Source organism: Platichthys flesus, chromosome 14 (assembly GCF_949316205.1).
Source record: "Platichthys flesus chromosome 14, fPlaFle2.1, whole genome shotgun sequence".
Taxonomy (NCBI): domain Eukaryota; kingdom Metazoa; phylum Chordata; class Actinopteri; order Pleuronectiformes; family Pleuronectidae; genus Platichthys; species Platichthys flesus.
Window position 1 is genome coordinate 16,861,686 of NC_084958.1, and position 19,093 is coordinate 16,880,778.

The 19,093-nt window shown below is 42.1% G+C and overlaps 1 protein-coding gene across 11 annotated transcripts in view; it reads left to right on the plus strand.

Moving 5' to 3' along the window:
• Positions 1–19,086, plus strand: part of obscnb (obscurin, cytoskeletal calmodulin and titin-interacting RhoGEF b) — a 50,845-nt gene extending 31,759 nt beyond the window's left edge. For 8 of the 11 annotated variants that reach the window (XM_062403647.1, XM_062403648.1, XM_062403652.1 and 5 more), the window contains 38 exons: positions 140–418; positions 855–1,112; positions 1,292–1,558; positions 1,661–1,933; positions 3,467–3,733; positions 3,951–4,226; positions 4,327–4,599; positions 4,908–5,198; positions 5,325–5,354; positions 5,866–5,895; positions 6,045–7,388; positions 7,503–7,784; positions 8,047–8,128; positions 8,244–8,365; positions 8,447–8,644; positions 8,774–8,806; positions 8,902–9,000; positions 9,127–9,345; positions 9,495–9,528; positions 9,616–9,668; positions 9,776–9,874; positions 10,807–10,863; positions 11,838–11,977; positions 12,599–12,799; positions 12,902–12,978; positions 13,064–13,234; positions 13,369–13,528; positions 13,782–13,898; positions 14,019–14,183; positions 14,277–14,435; positions 14,522–14,699; positions 14,829–14,942; positions 15,035–15,202; positions 15,446–15,548; positions 15,667–15,796; positions 15,956–16,049; positions 16,239–16,281; positions 16,742–19,086. In XM_062403647.1, the coding sequence (XP_062259631.1) occupies positions 140–418; positions 855–1,112; positions 1,292–1,558; positions 1,661–1,933; positions 3,467–3,733; positions 3,951–4,226; positions 4,327–4,599; positions 4,908–5,198; positions 5,325–5,354; positions 5,866–5,895; positions 6,045–7,388; positions 7,503–7,784; positions 8,047–8,128; positions 8,244–8,365; positions 8,447–8,644; positions 8,774–8,806; positions 8,902–9,000; positions 9,127–9,345; positions 9,495–9,528; positions 9,616–9,668; positions 9,776–9,874; positions 10,807–10,863; positions 11,838–11,977; positions 12,599–12,799; positions 12,902–12,978; positions 13,064–13,234; positions 13,369–13,528; positions 13,782–13,898; positions 14,019–14,183; positions 14,277–14,435; positions 14,522–14,699; positions 14,829–14,942; positions 15,035–15,202; positions 15,446–15,548; positions 15,667–15,796; positions 15,956–16,049; positions 16,239–16,281; positions 16,742–17,840 (7,985 nt within the window). In that variant the 3' untranslated portion in view covers positions 17,841–19,086. The remainder of the gene's footprint in view (positions 1–139; positions 419–854; positions 1,113–1,291; positions 1,559–1,660; positions 1,934–3,466; positions 3,734–3,950; positions 4,227–4,326; positions 4,600–4,907; positions 5,199–5,324; positions 5,355–5,865; positions 5,896–6,044; positions 7,389–7,502; positions 7,785–8,046; positions 8,129–8,243; positions 8,366–8,446; positions 8,645–8,773; positions 8,807–8,901; positions 9,001–9,126; positions 9,346–9,494; positions 9,529–9,615; positions 9,669–9,775; positions 9,875–10,806; positions 10,864–11,837; positions 11,978–12,598; positions 12,800–12,901; positions 12,979–13,063; positions 13,235–13,368; positions 13,529–13,781; positions 13,899–14,018; positions 14,184–14,276; positions 14,436–14,521; positions 14,700–14,828; positions 14,943–15,034; positions 15,203–15,445; positions 15,549–15,666; positions 15,797–15,955; positions 16,050–16,238; positions 16,282–16,741) is intronic. The other 3 variants (XM_062403649.1, XM_062403657.1, XM_062403658.1) reach the window with 3 other exon arrangements.
• Positions 19,087–19,093: the final 7 nt, after the last annotated feature.

The following is a 19,093-nucleotide window of genomic DNA, read 5'->3' on the forward strand; positions in this document are numbered from 1 at the left end:
TGTTTTTGGTTTCATTTAAAGTATTTTAACTTAGTCTTATTAAATTGGTTTATTTATAACGGATGCACCCTCATAGTAGATGCCTTCTGGAAGGTTTGCAAAGGTCTGATTACTGACCATCATCCCGTTCCCCCATCAGACCGTGTGCGCATCATTCGAGAACTCTACGATATCACTGTCACCACTGGGCAGGATGCAGTATTTGAAGTTGAGCTGTCACACTCGGGCGTGACAAATGGGGAATGGTGGCTCGCAGACAACCTCCTCCAGAATAATGATTTGAATCAAATGAGCAGCCAGGGCAGAGTGCATCGTTTGACCCTGAAGATGGTAACCACGGAGGAATCAGGAGATGTTGCCTTCGTAGTGGGAGAAGAGAAAACTGTGGCCTGTCTCCTGGTGGAGGAGAAACCCAAAGGTAAAGAGGACGACATGGTCACTTGAAGAATTTAATCCTCACATCCATCTCCATCGACTACCAAACAGCTTTGTCTTGGCAAATGGAAATCTGCTGGCACCGTCATCTTCCACATTCTAACTGTATTCTCCATTCTTAACATCAATTAATAAGATTTGCTAGTTACACTAATACAACTAAAGGAGACAAAGTACTTAACTCTTGAGTTTTTCAGTACTTTAATTATAAAATGTTGGCCTTATTATAATTTATTTAATGACACTAGATCTATTTCTGATAAATTTCGGGATTCACTTATATCCTAATAATATATATATCCTAAACCGTGCATGCTATATTATTTGTTAATAATAAATGCAAAAGCTATTCAGAAAGAGAAGACTACATATAAATGATTCTGATAATAAATCTCGTTACGGGTTTTCCACATTTACAGTGAAAATCATAGAGAAGCCGCACAACACTTTGGTAATCGAGGGTGAAACTGTCACTCTGGCCTGCACCATCTCTGACCCCAAGGCCACAGTCACCTGGATCAGAAACAACGTGGCCATCCAAGCAGGTCTCAAGTATGACCTGAAGAAGAAAGGAGCTTTCCATCAGCTTTGTATCCTCAACGGGGTGCCTGAGGACTCAGGAGTGTACACGTGTGACACTGGAGATGTACAATGTGAGGTCACGGTGACCGTAGAAGGTAAAGAATGATGCTTCCTTTAAAAATATTCTTGAACCTCCACTTCCCTCACCCACACAGCAAGTCTGGCATCTCTGTGCATCAGCAAGACTTTCTTATTAAGGCCCTCAGAGATGTTCGTGATGATCTTGTCACTTCAACATCTGACGCAAAACTGTACAATTTTACATTCTCACCAGGTGCCCCGGTGTTCTTCCGGAAAGAGCTTAAGAACGAGGATGCCGTAGAGGGTGATGATTCTACCCTGCGCTGTGAGCTATCTAAGCCAGGTGTTTGTGTTGAGTGGAGGAAAGGAGGCATTGTCCTCGAGCCCGGTAAGAAGTATAAGATGAGGCAGGAAGGGTGCATTCGAGAGCTCTGTATAAGTAACTCGGATCCTGAAGACAGTGGCTACTACACCTGTGACGCAGGAGACCAGCTCACTACGGCTTCTTTGGCAGTGCAAGGTAGCCTTCCTACAATACTGTTGTGTTCATCCTTTTATTGTGCATTTTCCCTTGTACGTTTTTAGGCTCAGTGTGTGCATATTTGTATTTTTCACTCAACAGTGAAAGAAGTCTTCATTGTTTGTGGTCTTAAGACCACCGACGTCTTTGTTGGGGAATGGGCAACCTTCTCCTGCCAGCTGTCTGCTAGGGCACCAGGCCAGGTGCAGTGGTGGCTGGATGGCACCTTGTTGGAAAACAGCCCTTTTAGTGAGATAGGGCTGAGCCAGGGCCACATCTACACACTGACCTTAAAGAGCCTGGCCACAGACGACTCTGGCACTGTCATGTTCAAAGCTGGCAGTTTAACATCAAGCTCCAAGCTCTTAGTCAAAGGTATCATGTTGCAAGAAAACCTTGAGAGACTGTGAGAAGCAGTAACTCTTTTTTTAACCCTGCAGCTTATTTTTAATCCAAGGATGTGATGTTGTAACTACAATTTACAGTTCAGGAATTGGCATTTATCAAATTTATTATTAATTAAGAGGCACACAAGACTAAAATGTACTGAATCATCTCTGTTTTGCATCAAAAAAATCTGTGGTAAATTAATAACTTAATTTAAGTGTAAATTAAGTTATCAATGAATAACTTAATTTATGACATTTGACATTTCAGTGCTCTGTCATGCATGAGAAGCATTTTTCCTAATTTCATTAATAATGATAATTATAATATTGAGTTTCGTGCCATATGATTTGACACAACCAAAACCTACAACTGGATGCAGCACCACAGCAAAGTTTGGTTGGAGTAGACCAGAGTAGCATCTAAACCAAGACACCAATAAATCATTAATTTGAACAGAAACAATTATTTAGAGTTATTCCTCTTTTTGGATTCTCTTAGAATCCTGGCAGTGTGCTGTAATTCCAGCTGCGAAAAGTGATAATAAATGATAAGTTATGAAAGAATATGTCATTTGCCATAACGTTTCTCATCTAGTCAATAGTTAGTGCTGTTACCACGGATGTAGCCTACCTTTAAAATACACACCACCCACTCACAACCTTTCCTGCAATTTTATATAACTCACAGAACTTAGATACGAAAAGGAATTTCATACTTCAACAAATGAGCACTGTTGACTTCATTTGTCAAGTCGCTGTTGTTCTTAGTGTCCCTGACAGCTTGGTCAGTCTTGTGATGAGGCTGCTGCCTACGTTGGATATTGTTGTTGGTTCAAAGACCTCCTGGGTTTCTTGCTGCTGTTAAGATTTCAAAAGCCAAATGCAGGATCATGATTATTATATGGTTAACTGTTCAGCCCTAACAGAATATAAATATTCCCTGGTAATATAAATAATGAGTGAGTCTGATTTGAGATAGTAAATAATGTATTACGTTTGGTTCTGGTGATGAGTTTGACATTTTGACAAATGCTGTGTTGGCGAAGTGCTACTCCACCTATCCATGCTGGCCGGCTGCACTTGAATACTCTTAATCCACCTCTACCGTCCCATCGCACTAAGCCATGGCCCTAACCCTCAAGCACTAAAACTGCTAACCTACCTATGCCTCCCTGATCCATCACTTCTGTCCTTGTATACCCTGACTTCTCATTAGCTGTCAGCTCTTCTTGGCCTTTGGTTGTGACCATTACCCTGAACCTTGACTGTTGGGCTTTTTGACCCCCTGGATACTTATACGAAACAATACACTGGTCACAGTGAAAATTGAAACATATTTTCCCATGGCACATGTGGTTTGTACAGGCCAATCTTATTAATGTCATTCACATATGAACATTTTGTGAATCTACTGTTGGGGGTTATAAAGCCCATCTGTCATCCGGCATGTCCTGCATTGTATATATCGTTATATCTCACGGTCAAGGTTTGACCCTATGACCCCTGACTCCAACCTCAGATCCCACGGTTGAAGTGGTGAGCGAGATGGAGGACCTTTGTGTGGTCGAAAACCAGCCGGCTGAGTTCATCTGCCAGTATTCACGGCCGGTCAGGGCTCAGTGGAAGAAAGACGGGCAGCCATTGCAGCCTGATGGCCGAAGGGTGTTGGTGGAGCAGGACTGGAATGTGGCTCGCTTGTACATTAGCAGTGTGTCCGCTGGGGACAAGGGCACATACTCCTGTGAGGCAGAGGGGACCAGTGTGGTAGCTTCACTTCATGTGGAAGGTGAGCTTCCCTCCACATGGAAAGACCACCGACCTTCAGGGAATCTCCTCTGCTCCCTAAAAGCTAACATTACTTTGGCCAAATAAAATGATCATCACAAAGACTGTGCTGTGTGTTGGCAAAATCCCATTTGAGTTAATGTCTTAAAACTGCAGCTGTCTGAAAATCCTTTTTGAGTGTGCTCTTTCTCTCTTCATTTTCCTGTTTTCTTCTACAGGGAAACCTGTAACTATTGTTCAGGGCCTGGAGAATGCAGAAACCTTCGATGGAGGGGAAACACTATTCGAGTGTGCTCTGTCTCGTCCCGAGAACAAAGACTGCCACTGGTTTCTCGATGGCAAACCAGTGAAGGAATCTCGTAATGTTGAGATTGTGTCATTTGAGAGTGGCCGTCGTCACCTGCTCCTGCTGAAGGAGTTGCACGTTAAAGACAGTTGCACAGTGATGTTCAAAGCTGGGACATCATCCACATCTGCACAACTCTCTGTCAAGGGTGAGAACGCTGGAAGACTTTGAAGTTGTATTTATAAAAATCATGTATGAATAATTCATTATTTTATTTATTTCTGTAACTGTCTAATTTCTATCATTAGGATGGCAGCTTGATGTTGTGAAGGGTCTGGAAGACAAAGTCGCTGCCGTGGGAGAGAAGGTTGAATTTTGTGTCGAGCTGACTGAACCCATCCCCGTGGCCGAAGTAGCCTGGTATGCTAACGGGGTTGAGCTCAAGCCCAGCGATCTCTGGGCTATGAGGGCTGACGGCTGTTCTTATCGCCTTGTCCTGAGACGTGCACCACTTCTGCCCCAGCAGGAAATTACATTTGCTGCTAGAGATGCGCTCTCTTTGGCCAAGCTCACTATCATCAGTAAGTGTTTGTCAAGTTTAAACATTTATAAATTATTTAAATTAACAAAGGCATTATCTTATCGTCAAAACCTCAGTGTCTTCATACCACAGAATAGTGGTAAAGACACATACTGTACCAAATAACGACAGCATCCTCAGCTCAATTCCAGCTAGGAGCATCGTTGCATTTTATCAGACCTTTTTAAGTCCATATGTATTATCAATTATTGATTTTTTAATAACTATTAACGGCAGCGTTGAAAGGTTGACAGGATTTCTGTGTATTTTTTCCTCAGTGTTCATATGAGCTGCTTTTCTTCCCCACAGCTGTACCCGATCCCCCGGAGGACCCAGAAGTCCTCAATAAGACCAAAGAGTGTATAACCCTCTCTTGGTTCACACCGCTGCATGATGGAGGGAGTCCTATTCTTGGCTACAGAGTGGAGTTGCGGCTGGTAGACAGCGCCCTCTGGCTTCCGTGTCAGCCCGAACCTGTGTGTAACACAGAGTTTTTGGTGGAGAATCTTATCCCCGAGAGAGGCTACAGGTTTAGAGTGGCAGCCATCAACATAGCTGGGACTGGAGATTCTGTTGAGCTGCCTCAGACTGTGCAGCTGGGTGAGTGGATGTGTTGTTCAGTTCATCTGGAAGCAACATTTCTAATGCGCACCTAGACATTTGGCTTATTATTGCTTTAATGACTGAACTATTATATGATGTGTTTGTTTTCTTTATGTTACACAGAGTCACCTACACCACCACCAACTACTCCAGGTAAGACAATGTATTTGTTATGTAGGTTTCTTAAATGTATCCTACAAATTCTATTGTAGTTAAACACTTCCACATTCATATTCCTCTCAAAGAACACATTTCTTTAAACAAGTTTAGTTTTTTTCAATTCTTGAACTGCCTTTACTGATGGATCATAACACTTGCTTCAGTTGTGCAGATATTATTATGTGACAGAAATTCATGATATGTTATTAAAGAATGTCATTTGCCATGTCTCTCATCTACAGTCAATAGTTAGTGGCATTACCATGGATGTAGCCTACCTTTAAAATAAACACCACCCACTCAACAACCTTTCCTGCAGTTTTATATAACTCACAAAACTTAGAAATTAAAATGAATTTTATACCTTAACAAATGTTGAAAACAAAGAGCACTGTGGATTTCATTTGTCAAGTCGATATTTCTAATGCCCACCAAGACATTAAGCTTATTATTACGTTAATGACTGAACTATATGATGTGTGTTTGTTTTCTTTATGTTACACAGAGGAACCTACACCGCCACCAACTACTTCAGGTAAGACAATGTATTTGTTATGTAGGTTTCTTATATTTATCCTTGAAATTATGTTGTAGTTAAACACATCCACATTCATATCCCTCTCAAAGAAACATTTTCTTAAAACAATTCTCAATGTAAGAATGAAAACTGTATTTTGTTTATAGATACAGAGGTAAAACAGGAAGAGGCAGAGGCCCTGGGGCAGCCCAATCTGCCTCCAGAGGCTGCTGAGGAAGGTGATGTCCATGAGCTGTGGGAGGCTTCGGCTAAGAAACGTCGCATGAGTCGAGAGCCCACTTTGGACTCCATCACTGAACAACCTGAAGAGGATGGTAAAGGTGGTAAAAAGAAATCTGACCAGAAGGATTTTGAGTCCTCAGAGAAAGTGGAAACAACATCTGTAGAGAAGGAGCAGGCCATTGTGTCTAAGAAGGAGACAGAGTCCAACTTGGTCAGCAGCTCTGAGGATCAGTCTCTTTCAGGGGATGCAACACTTGTGTCCTACCTCAAGACGAGCAGCACATCTTCTGTCACAGCCGTCAATGAAGGACATACAATGACCACTGAGAGGTTCTTTGCACATTTCCAGATGTCAGATCAGAAAACAGTGCAGCAAACTGAAGTGAAAACAACCACAGCTCATCAGACAGATAATAAACAGGTGACTACAGAGGAGACAGACATCATGGAGATCAGTAAAGAGGATGAGCCTGAGCTTAGAGAAGCTGCCATCAAAATTCAAGCTGCCTTCAAGGGGTACAAGGCCCGTAAGGACATGCGTCCTGTCTTCAAAGATGTCTTCAAAGATCAGACCAAAGAACCAAATGGCACCATCCATCTGGAATGTGTGGCGGAAGGTAAACCTGAAAAGGTGCGTTGGCTGAAGGATGGTGAACCACTAACGGATGGCAAGCACCACCATATTGATATCTATAACGACGGCACTTGCTCACTGGTCATCACTGCCATCACCACAAAGGATACAGGAGTTTACACTTGTGAAGTCACCAACAAGTATGGAGTCAACTCTCATAGCGGTAAGGTCACAGTGGGGACAGTGAGAGAATCCTCTGGGAGACGCCCACTGACGGTGGGCTACAGTGCGGACAGTGAGCCTGAGAGCTCCTCGGGCAGTGAGATGGACGAGTCACTGAGGAAGGCGAGCAGACGTCTCCGCCGCCTGTTGCGCACATGTCTCCCACCCGATGTTGAGGAAGAACCATTTGTCAGTGCGGATGAGGGAGACCTGCGAGCCCCAGATCCTCAGTCTTACCGTGAGGATGATAATTACATCTACATTCGTTTTGATTCACGGACAGAGGCTGAGGTCGCCTCTAAGAGGTTCCAGGAGATGTTTACTATCCACGGGGTTCCTGTAGAGACAAACATCCAGGATGCGGGGCCTCTTAGAGTGGAGTTGAGAATCAAAAAGGCTGGCTACATCCAAGATGGCACACAGACCCCAACACAAGACAGACAACCTCCTGCATTCATGGCTGGAGCCCAGGGTAAGACTTTGAACTCAAGACAAACATACCTAACGACATAAACAGTTCAGTGCTGATTCATGCTTTATTCAGCCATTTTTTAAACTTCACTTTCTTCTTGGTCTTGTTATCCAGCTGCCCCAGTTTTTCTGACAGAGCTACAAACCCAGGACGTTCCAGATGGTTATCCAGTCAGCTTTGACTGTGTTGTGATTGGCAAGCCTCCTCCAACTGTTCGCTGGTTCAAAGATGGCAAAGTGCTGGAGGAAAATGACCATTACATGATAAATGAAGATCTGGAGGGCTGCCACCAACTCATCATCACCACTGTGCTGCCCACTGATATGGGTGTCTATCGCTGCACAGCTGAAAACAGCAGCGGCCTCGCAGCCACTAAGGCTGAACTGAGGGTTGACAGTAAGTAAACATGGATAACATTCACAAATACATCTTTTACAGAGTAACATTATTATGAGTCATCAGTAGTTGCAAATGCTTGTGTTTTTATCTATTACTTATGCTTTACTACTTTTGTTCACTAATTTATTTTTCTAATTAAAAGTCCTAAGCTCAAACTGCCTCTAAATAAAATTACAGAATGATGTAACACAGTGACAAACACATTGTCCCTTATGACCCTGATGATGTATAATGCTGAACATCAATCCTTTTCCATCAGTGTCTTGCAGCTCAGATTATGACACTGCTGCTGATGCCACTGAGACATCTTCATATGTCAGTGCCAAAGGCTACATGTCCAGGTGAATAAACTATGAAATGTTTAGTAAGTTCTAAATAGATGTTTTAAAAAATGTATCTTATAATATTAACATGACATTAATACATGAAGACATCTGTGCTGCTGTTCTCGTACAGGGAAACTGAGACCTTTGAGTCTGTGGCTGAAGATGATCAGTTACCACAAGTTGTGGAGGAGCTTCATGATGTCCGTGTTTGTCCAGGTTCACCTATTGCTAAAATGCAACTTAAAGTAAAAGGTAAGTTTGTTTAAATGGTCTTATAATGTCAACTAACACAAAATTGCCAACCCTTTTAGAATAATATCTATTTTCTCCCAGGCTTCCCAAAACCCAGATTGTACTGGTTCAAAGATGGCCACCCTCTGCGGCCCTCAAATAGGATCCTGTTACGAACAGACAGAGATGTTCACGGCCTGGAGATTCTGGAGGTGAAGAAAGACGATATGGGGGAGTACTCGGTTTACATCACTAATTCAGCTGGTTCTGCTTACTCCTCCGCCAGACTGATGGTTCTGGGTATGTATGCAAAAGCTGAAAATGTTGACAAAACAAAAAGAGCAGGAGAAATAATATTTAAAATCATTAGAGCTTACAAATTGTAATTAAGATGTTCACAGACACAGTAACACTTGTGTTGTGTAACAGGTCCAGGGGAGATGATGCCACTAGATAAGAAAGGTAACTAACTTTTATCTACAGATTTGGATCAGGCATGTTAGTATTTAAAATACTATATTATATGTGACAGTGCTCTGGTTCTACACTGTTCTCAGATTCCAAAGAACCTCTGGTGCCACCACGCTTCCTTGAAAGGTTCAGCAACAGGAAGGTGAAACAAGGAGCGAGCATTACGCTGTCTGTCAAAGTAGAAGGTTTGTTCACTTCTTATCCAAGGATCAGATCTCAATGATTTGACTCAAGATTTAAATGAGTTCTTAAGTCTTCTATATCATTTTGCATTGTACTCCAAGTTCACCGTTCTCACCTTTACCTTTCAGGGTCTCCCACGCCCATGGTCTCCTGGCTAAAGGAGGAGTCATTGGAGGATGTCCTGTGGATTAAGCCTGATACCAAGGGGTATAAAATAGCAGGCTCTGGACGCCAGCACAGCCTCATCCTGATGGATGTGGGCACAGAGTACACTGGCGCCTACACCTGTATCGCTACAAACAGAGCAGGACAGTCCATCTGCACGGCCCACCTCGAGGTGGATGAGAGTAAGGAAAATAAAAACATCCGAGCACTTAATGTCAAATTTATGATGGTCATGAGAGGATCTTAAATCTACAAGCTGGACTTATACTGCCTCAGAGTTTGTTTTGGGTTTGATAGTAATCAGATGTATGTGTCCCCCTTTTTTCTGTAGCATCACAACAAAAGAAGGAGATTAAAGCCTCAGAGTAAGTTTTTCTTTGAAATTCAGAATGGAAATGTGTATACAAATATAAAATATCAGAAAATAAAAAGTACCATTTAATGCCCCTCAGGGTTCTTGGGATTACAGTCAGTCCTCCAGAGGGAGAGGCTAGCAGTGGAAACGGTGAGACTAATTTATTGTTATATCTTTGTTTGTGGTAATAAATACACCATATTTATTGTGTTTCTTTCCTCTTTGTTATTCACCTGTTCCCTGTTTTCCAACTTAAGAGGTAAAAGTACCGTACCTAGGTGAAGTAGGAACAGAGGAATTCCTTATGAAACTTACCACCCAGATCACTGAAATGGTATCAGCCAAGATGACTCAAGGTAAGTCTATGTTATGGATCAATTTGATCTTTACAATAAAACATTAGATTATTAGTTTCAGATTTAATAGAAATTAACAAAGCTTAATATAATTAGACTAAGATAAAGCCGAGATAAAACCAGCGATTTAAAGTAATTAAATGTTTTGTTGTTGAATCATAGTTGATCAAATGTATTGTCTAGTTCAGTTGAAGAAAATCTGCTTATTTCATAATATGTACACAGGAAGATATTCCAGCTCCAGATATGATAATTAGCCAGTAAATAATTAACACTCAACCTGCATGTTCGGCTAATAATAACAATAAAGAAAGGGGGTGAGATAAAATCACTTACTCGTTGTGAAATAATTTACTCACTATACATGCAGCAAGCTAAAAGTCATATAACAGATAACAGATTTATTTAAGCAAAGCCCTATAATCAAAGTTTTCACCCCAGAGGAAACTCCTTCCATCTGTGGTTGGAATAAAAACCTGCAGGGCACCTGTCCCTTTCCTATAAGTATACCTCAGTGTCATTTTCTGATACTGCATAAGAAATATGCAAGCGGTTGTGAATGGCTTTGCTGATGCTAACCATGCATAATCCACATATTACATGTGAATTATTATATGCTGAAACAGTGTTCTGACAGTCAGGTTCGGTTGAATTCAGTGAATTCATTCTGATTATCCAAGAATTGATTCCTTTAAAGATTTAACACTTCAATTCTTGGATTTGAATCCACTCTCCAGTACACTTAGGATTGACACCAAACCTAACAGACGTCTTTACTGCTTTTCTTGTCCTTGTTTCTTCAGCATGTTTTGCTTTATCCATGTTTTTGTGACTCAAAACCTCTAATCTATTCACACAGACATCTTTCCTTCAGCACTTTTATATCCACCAAACAAATTCAATGCTAATACAACCATTAATTTGTTATTCAGACAGCTTACAGAATCACGAAGTGCTCCAGTGGATGAAATCTTGGCCCAAAAATACCAGTATGTATCCTAAAGGCTTCAGCTTCATAATAATTAAACTTTTTTTCTACAAGGAACATGACTCAGGGAGAGACTCTCATTGAACCTGGTCACAAGCAGTTTGGACAGAAACAGTTTTGACATAAGTTTATTATACATCCAGGAAAACAGATTTTATGTATTAAAGTATAATTTAACAGATCCCCCATTTTCTTTTACATTTGATCTTGTCTCTGCATCAGCAGGAGACTTTTCCTAATTGGTTTCATCCATAGGCTATATGTAAAGATGGACCACACATATACAGCTCATCAACAGTGAAGCCAAAGCATTTTTATTTCCCCCTGGTGGCTGGCCATGGTAATGATAACAAACCCCACCACCCCTTTGTCAGTGGATAGGACATGGACCACACGTCAAATACATTTTTCTCAAAGATGGTTCCTCTCAATTTATGTAGTTGTTATAACACTGATATGTTGTTTTCTGGTATGTTTCTGCTAAGTTTGGTTGTTTGATACTGTCGCCTGACATTGACTCACCATTGTTGAGTGTGTGTATCGATCTGACCTCGATACTTTGGCTCCATCCCCCGATTGCAATTGCAATATGCTCCAAATGCCTCTTTTCTATATAGATGGAGGAATTTGAGACGTGCCATCCATCTTTATACACAGTGTATGGTTTCAACATCTAGCTTGAATACATGTTCACAGACATGTATTTGATGAGCTCAGACAATATTCTTTTGGGCTCTTCTGTAGTTTTCTTTTGCATGTCGTGACATTACTAACACAGTCAATAGTGATTCGAAATATTTCAAGTGACGTTATTGTTGTGGATTTTTTATCTGAAATGTGCCTTTGAGCTGAGAAATTGAGCACTTTGGATACTAATAACTTCTACAGCAATGTAAGGCTAATGCCACATGTTTAAATTCTCTGTGAACTTTCCTGTGTTCCTGTGATCACCTCCCTTCATCCTTTCTGCCCCAGCATCGTTACGCGTGCCTGGCGGTGACAGTGACGATGAGACCAAGACTCCATCTCCGTCACCTCATCACGGTCGCTCTCGTCCTCCCTCACTCATCGCTGACTCCTCCTCGGAGTCTGATGAGGGCGACGCCAGAGGGGAGGTGAGATATGAAAATCACCAAGATTTGTGGCCATAACGTTATTCTATAATTCATATTATTTAATCTGATTAAGACCGGATATGCATAATATCCCTGCTGTGTTTAATTTATTTTGACCACACTAAGTCATTTGTGTGTTGACTTAACTTTATGGTAGATTTTAAGACTGGAATTACAAATGATGTTGTATTTTGCATCTTATGAACATAAATGGAGATAAAAAGTATAAACAAGTAGACCACAAACTAACGCCTCAGAATGAACATAAAATACAATCAAAGGTAGAATACAAGCAGACCATCTCCAGAAGAGATTATTTCTTGAAGTAAAAAATTTAAATTACAGTGATACTAAACAGATTCAAAATTTGACTTGAAATCATCAGTTTTTAGTAAATTTTTGAACACTCATACCTACACTGTCTAGTCTGTCATCTCCTCAAACAAATGCACACAATCAAAAGATCTAATCTTAATATCAATGCAATTCAAATCTTTTATTTGGGAAATTAAGGAATCATTTAAAAAATCTAACCAGATAATAAATATGGCAGGAATGTACTAATACTAAAACTAAAAACAGTTTTTTTTAAACCTCATGTATACATATATTTTTTTACAGATGTTTGATATCTACGTGGCAACAGCGGACTATAACCCCACCATAGCAAGCAAAGAATCGATCTCTCTGAAGGAGGGACAGTACGTTGAGGTTCTGGACTCGGCTCATCCACTCAAGTGGTTGGTCCGAACCAAACCGACCAAAATGACACCATCCCGCCAAGGCTGGGTCTCACCGGCCTACTTGGACAAGAAACTAAAAGTATGTCACTAGACTTCAGCCAATGATCCAACAACATGCACCTCACTCAGTGTTTTGAGGCCTTTGAAAGACCTCGATATTAAACGTAATGTGTTATTTCAGCTCTCAGCTGATGTGGGTGAACTTCCAGAGACAAGTGCAGAGGAGGTTTCTGAGGGTGAATACAAGAGGAAATTATTGTAAGTAAAGCTTATCTACTGTCTCACTCCCATACCAAAGACTGAAGCCAAAGAAACCATCCTAATTCTAATTTCATGTCTCTAGCCAACTGATCCAGGAGATGATAAATGGAGAATCAGAGTTTGTAAAGGAGGTCGACTTCTTTACCTCCCATCACATGAAGCACGCAGACATCCCTGATGCACCTCCTGACGTCAACAGCCAAAAGGAAACAATATTCAGGAACATTGATGATATCAAGTCCTTCCACAGCAGGTGAGCTCACCTCTTTATCAGCCCTCATTTAAGTAAATTATTTGCTAAACAGCACAAATGTTTCAGAATTTTTTTATAAAAGAGACATTTTCTTTATCGTCTGTGCTTTAATTTCTCCATAATCCTGTTTTAAGGGCGTTTCTCCCGACGCTGAACGACTGTGAGACAGATGATGATGTTGCCATGTGCTTCCTGAGGAGTAAGGCGGGCTTTGAGCAGTACCTCCAGTATCTTGTTGGTCAGCCTCAGGCAGAATCTGCAGTCAGTGACAAGGCTGTCCACCGCTTCTTCAAGGTGACACAGCTCTGCTCATGTTTGACCAAAGCTATCATTTGCTATTTGCTTTACTGTTGATTTTCCAGTGTAACAGGACCGTAGCCCCTTATGTTGTTACTAAAGTAGAACAATTATTTTGTTTTACGTATTTGCAGATAAATTGTTTTACTAGCTGTAATTTATTTGGTAATTTGCGACTCTATTCTGACTGAAACTGTCTGAAACTTTTAAATTAATTACATTTAAAAATCTTTCCTTCATCACACTGTAGGAGTACAGTGATAAAGAGCAGGCTGGTGCGGACCCTGCAGGTCCCCCTGTACGCAGCATCAACGCCTACCTGCAACAACCACTGGAGAGGATTCAGAAGTACAAGGCTTTCCTCAAGGTGACAACTCTGACTCAGAATATGCATCTGAGCTGTTAGGATTCATGACTTGTTTGTGTAAGGCATTTGATTTCAGATCTGCATCACTACGAAGTTTCACTACTCTTTATACATCCTCAGGAGCTCATTCGAAACAAGGCGAGAAATGGTCAGAACTGCTGCCTCCTGGAAGAAGCGTACGCGATGGTGTCTGCTCTCCCTCAGCGCTCTGAGAACACCCACCATGTCACCATGATCCAGAACTATCCTGCCACACTGGAAGTACTTGGAGAGCCAATTAGACAGGTAGCAACTTCATTTATAATGAAGGAACTTAATGAAGAATATAGGAGCTTGATTTTGTGTTTGACAGTCTAAGAATCTGTTTTTTTGCACTAGGGACCATTTCAAGTGTGGGAGGGTGCTCCTGGAATTAGGTCGTCCTCTAGAGGTCACCACCGGCACGTCTTCCTCTTCAAGAACTACTGTATAATCTGCAAACCCAAGAGAGACAGCAATGCTGATACACAAGCATATGTCTTTAAGAACATGATGAAGGTAAAATTATCACACTGTCTTCCCTGAGACTTTCTACTTCACTGTCAACTTTCCTAATAGTGTGTATATTCTTCTTCTTGCTGCAGCTGAACAACATTGATGTGAATGAGACGGTGGAGGGTGATGACAGGGCCTTTGAGATCTGGCATGAACGCGAGGACTCAGTGAGGAAGTACACTTTGCAGGCCCGAACTATCACCATCAAGAACTCATGGCTGAGAGACCTCAGGGAACTGCAGCAGCGATACAGCATGCCTGCATGGAGTGAGTTGGACACACACACACACACACACACACACACACAAATATGCATACACACACCATACAAGTTTCATTTCCTTTCTTATTACCTTGTTTATCACATTACCTTTTATGATTAATCTGTTTTTCTAGGTCCCCCTGACTTTGATGAAATTCTGGGAAACTGCACAGCAGAGCTGGGACAGACTGTGAAGCTGGCCTGCAAAGTCACTGGAATGCCCAAACCTACAGTCACCTGGTACAAGGGTATGATATTACACCATAGATTAATGTAGACAAATAGTTCAGGCCTTAAATCTCTGAGTTCCTGGCTAACCTGGTTTACATGTTGGATACAGATGGACGTGCAGTGGAGGCAGATCCTCATCACATCATCATCGAGGACCCTGATGGTTCCTGCACACTGATCCTGGACAACATGACAGCTGATGATTCTGGCCAGTACATGTGCTTTGCCACGAGCTCAGCTGGCAATGCCAGCACTCTTGGAAAGATCACAGTTCAGGGTAAGTGACAAATGGTTTGAATGTGTCCTAAAAAAGCAGAAGTTTTTTGATAACCATAATGCATCATTGAAAATAGCTGTAGTAAGTCAAACTGTGGTCAGACATGTTGCAGTTAAAGATTTAGTCTGTTAATTTACTTTGGTATCACATATTAGAGTGTGGTCATTGCTGCTGCTTCAGAGAGCATCTGATGCTTTCTAATGCTTAAACGTGTAATAAATGTACATGATGTGTTTCTGGCAGTACCTCCTCGTTTTGTGAATAAAATGAGGAACGCTGTCTTTGTCGCTGGTGAGGACGCGCAGTTCACCTGTGTCATACAGAGCGCCCCCAACCCCAAGATCAGGTATTGTCACCACACTTCTATTTGTTCCTATAAAGCTTGAAAATTAGCTTGATTAAATGTACCCTATTTTATGGAAGATCTTTTTGTCTAACTGCATATTAATTTCTATCTGTTCAAGGTGGTTCAAAGACAGCCGGCTGCTGACTGACCAGGAAAAGTACCAGACCTACAGTGAGCTCCGTAGTGGAGTGCTGGTTCTGATAATAAAGAACCTGACAGAGAGAGACTTGGGACACTACGACTGTGAGGTCGGTACAATACTCACATTATATTTAAATCCCATCACTAATACTCTTTTAGAATATGAACAAAATTACTTTCAATCATGTTTATTTGCTCTTAAACCAAAAGATGTGACTAATGAGTTAGCAACAAAAACTCATCTTTAAAAACTCTTTTGTTTCCAGCTGTCCAATCGACTGGGCAGTGCTAAGTGTGCAGCAGATTTAGTTCTTCCCTCTGCCCTGTCCCGAACTGGTGAACAGGCCATCACTATTGAAGGTACTGTATCCAAACATAAAGGGGTATTATCATCTTTTCCAGGTTCTGAAACAGTAGACAGCTTTACAGCACAAGAGTAATATATATTATTGTTTAAACTTTAGATGTGTTCTTTTTGAGTTCAACTGAAGCTTAGATGGATCATCTGTGTTTGTCTTTTAAATCTGTCACTTTCCACTTTTTCCATAGTCACTGAGCAGGAAACCAAAATACCAAAGAAAACCATCATCATGTAAGTGTGACTCTGTGAAAATGAGCCTCATGCATGAAATGTGACGGAGCTGTGGGACATTTAGACAGTTGCTCTGGAGTTAGAAATTTAGCTTCATATTTTGATAGAAGACAATGTGCTAAAGTCGGGATTCTTGTTTCCAGATAGATTTCTAGAGCAGTAGTTTGCTTTTGTGATATAGACAATATTTCTATTGGTGCATAGATATCCACTTGCTAAAACATAGCAATGGCTAAGAGGACATTTGGAGCACTTGTGCATGTGTGTGCTCCTTTCACTGGCCCCATGAACGTGACGCTGTGTAGTAATTAAAGCTGGAGTTCTAATTCTGACACAGTGGTGATGAAGGGAGGGGCAGGTTTCAGAGAGTTGTTTTCTTTAACCGGCACAACTCTGTGTTGCGCACAGAATATCTTCATCAGTAGCTCTAATATTATCTGTATCCGTCTTCTCAATCCAGCGAGGAGACTATAACCACCGTGGTGAAGAACCCTCGTATGAGGAGGCACAGGTCCCCCGGCTTGACTCTTACTGCAGCCCACCGCTCTGAAACCTCCACCCCAGAGCCCCCTGCAGCCAGGCTAAGGAGGGTGCCTACTCCAAGAAAGACCACTATCCCTACCCTCTACGTCACTGAGCCTGAGGGAGCTGAGGCCAGAGCCATGGAGAGCAAACCCAGGTGGGTTGAGGTGGAGGAGGTCATAGAGTACAAGGTCAATAAATCTCCCAGGCTGCCCAGGAGGAGAGGCATCTCACCTGCAGTCTCTGATCGGGCAGCCGCTTCCTCCAGACCCAAAAGGTCTCAACTGGAAAACCCAAACACCAACAACTCCAATAACAAGCTGGTGGAGCAGGCGCAGGCCGAGCTGCACGGAGACGTCAGCATCCAGCCGCTCTCCTGGGAGGAGGTTCAGGGCAACGCTCCCTCTGCGGAGCCACATGAGCTCTCATCCGTCCTCAGTCCAGCTGGAGACGACAGCGACGACTTGGACGATCAGCAAACTGTCATCTTTGAGCCTGAAGATGACGATGACGACCCCATTCTATCCAGAGAGCAGGAGCCTCACATCCTGAAAGCAGGCGATCGTGTTTTGACCCTAGAGGACTTGGAGGACTATGTTCCAGAGGAAGGAGAGTCCTACGGCTCCTCCAACGCTCCTGCCGAACAGCCTTGTGAGATCTCTGTGCTGCAGAGGGAGATCGGTGGCTCCGCCGTGGGGCAGCCGGTGCTCCTCAACGTGGGCCGACCCGTTGTGCCGAGGCAGAGGAGCAGCTTCTTCAGTCGCTTCAAGGAGCATCTCCCTGCCAGCATTTTCTCCTCCTCCTCCTCCTCCGTCCCTCAAGCCAGCGGAACGAGGCCCAGGACCGAGAGGCGCGTCCCCATCCAAGTGAGCCACGCAAAGCTGGAGGTGCAGCCTTCATACTGCTCAGAGGTGCAGAGGGTCGAGGGCGGGCAGCAGAGCTTTAAAACCAAAGTATCAACTCAGACGTACGGATACACATCAGTGGGAAACCCAGTCGTTCTTCAAATTAGAGATCACCATTATCCAAACCAATAGAGGCAATATTTTAAAATTGGTACCATGACCCTCTTAGTCTTAAATGGGGACATTTCTACTGACCTGATGGAAAAAAAGCAGAAAAAAGAAGACATAAATATTCACTGCATTTGACAGACCATTCCATTATGAGGCTTCCCATCAGAAAATAGGCTCATCCTCTGAGTCTTCTCGTCAAACGGTTAGACTGGTCTCTCTCGACCAGGTGAAAATGAAGGTGTGTCACTGTGAGCAGGTTTCAGTTTCCGTTACAACTGCTACGTGTCATCGATGTGTTGTACAACGCACACGATGGACAGAAGACAAGAAACTACGGTTTGACATTTTACTGACGAAAAGATCGTCTGTTGCTGAGAGCGATTCTGTAAAATTAAACATCATGTTTCTCTCCTGAAAATCATGAGTATTGACCTACTAATATTGCCCGATATATATAGGATCTTCATCAACTTTTACCAGTCATCACTAGTTTCGATATTCACTTTGCAGTTTGACTTTTGTACATTCGCAGTGCCTTGAATTTCTGGATCAGCAAACGTTGAGAGTTCTTTACTGTTTATGAAGTCATGACTATGTGTCTTTTTCAGTACTAATCCAATTTAAATACACAACACTGATTGTGTAACGTTGACAACAGAGCTTTGGTGACTGTTGAGGTCAGAGTTGTCGAAGTCTAATCAAAGATGTGCGATCAGATCATGGTCACCGTGGTCAAATCCGACCGAGGTTCTCCACTTCTTTGGGTGTGAATGATATTACTACAAGAATCGTTTATAACAACTTGATTCGCATCAGATCTCTAACCGCGTCTCTTCAGATATTTATGAATTTAATGTTGAACTTCGCTTTTTAGACGTTTTTGATGCAGAGCAACGACCCCGTGAACTCACAGGATATCACAGGGACATTAACATGTATGTGATAGATATTTAGATGAGTGGCTGCATGTTATCTGTTTTACCAAAGAGAAATTGGTTTATGTAAAGTAACCTGACCCGTCGTAGTCATATCTGATTTCAAGTGAATGTTTGTGCGTTTGTATTAGAGCTCACTACCTTGTCGATGCAATTTCAAACGTGACTGGAGTAACTGAGGCTTTAGTGATGTGTGGTGGTGATGTGGGTTAGATTCTTGATGGTTTATATTAAAAGGCACTAACACATTGTAACTGCTTGTACTGTACATGTGTAGTTTTGGGAAACAGGTGAGTGTTAAATCTAAGTTAAATACATATACTGAAAATAAATGACTTG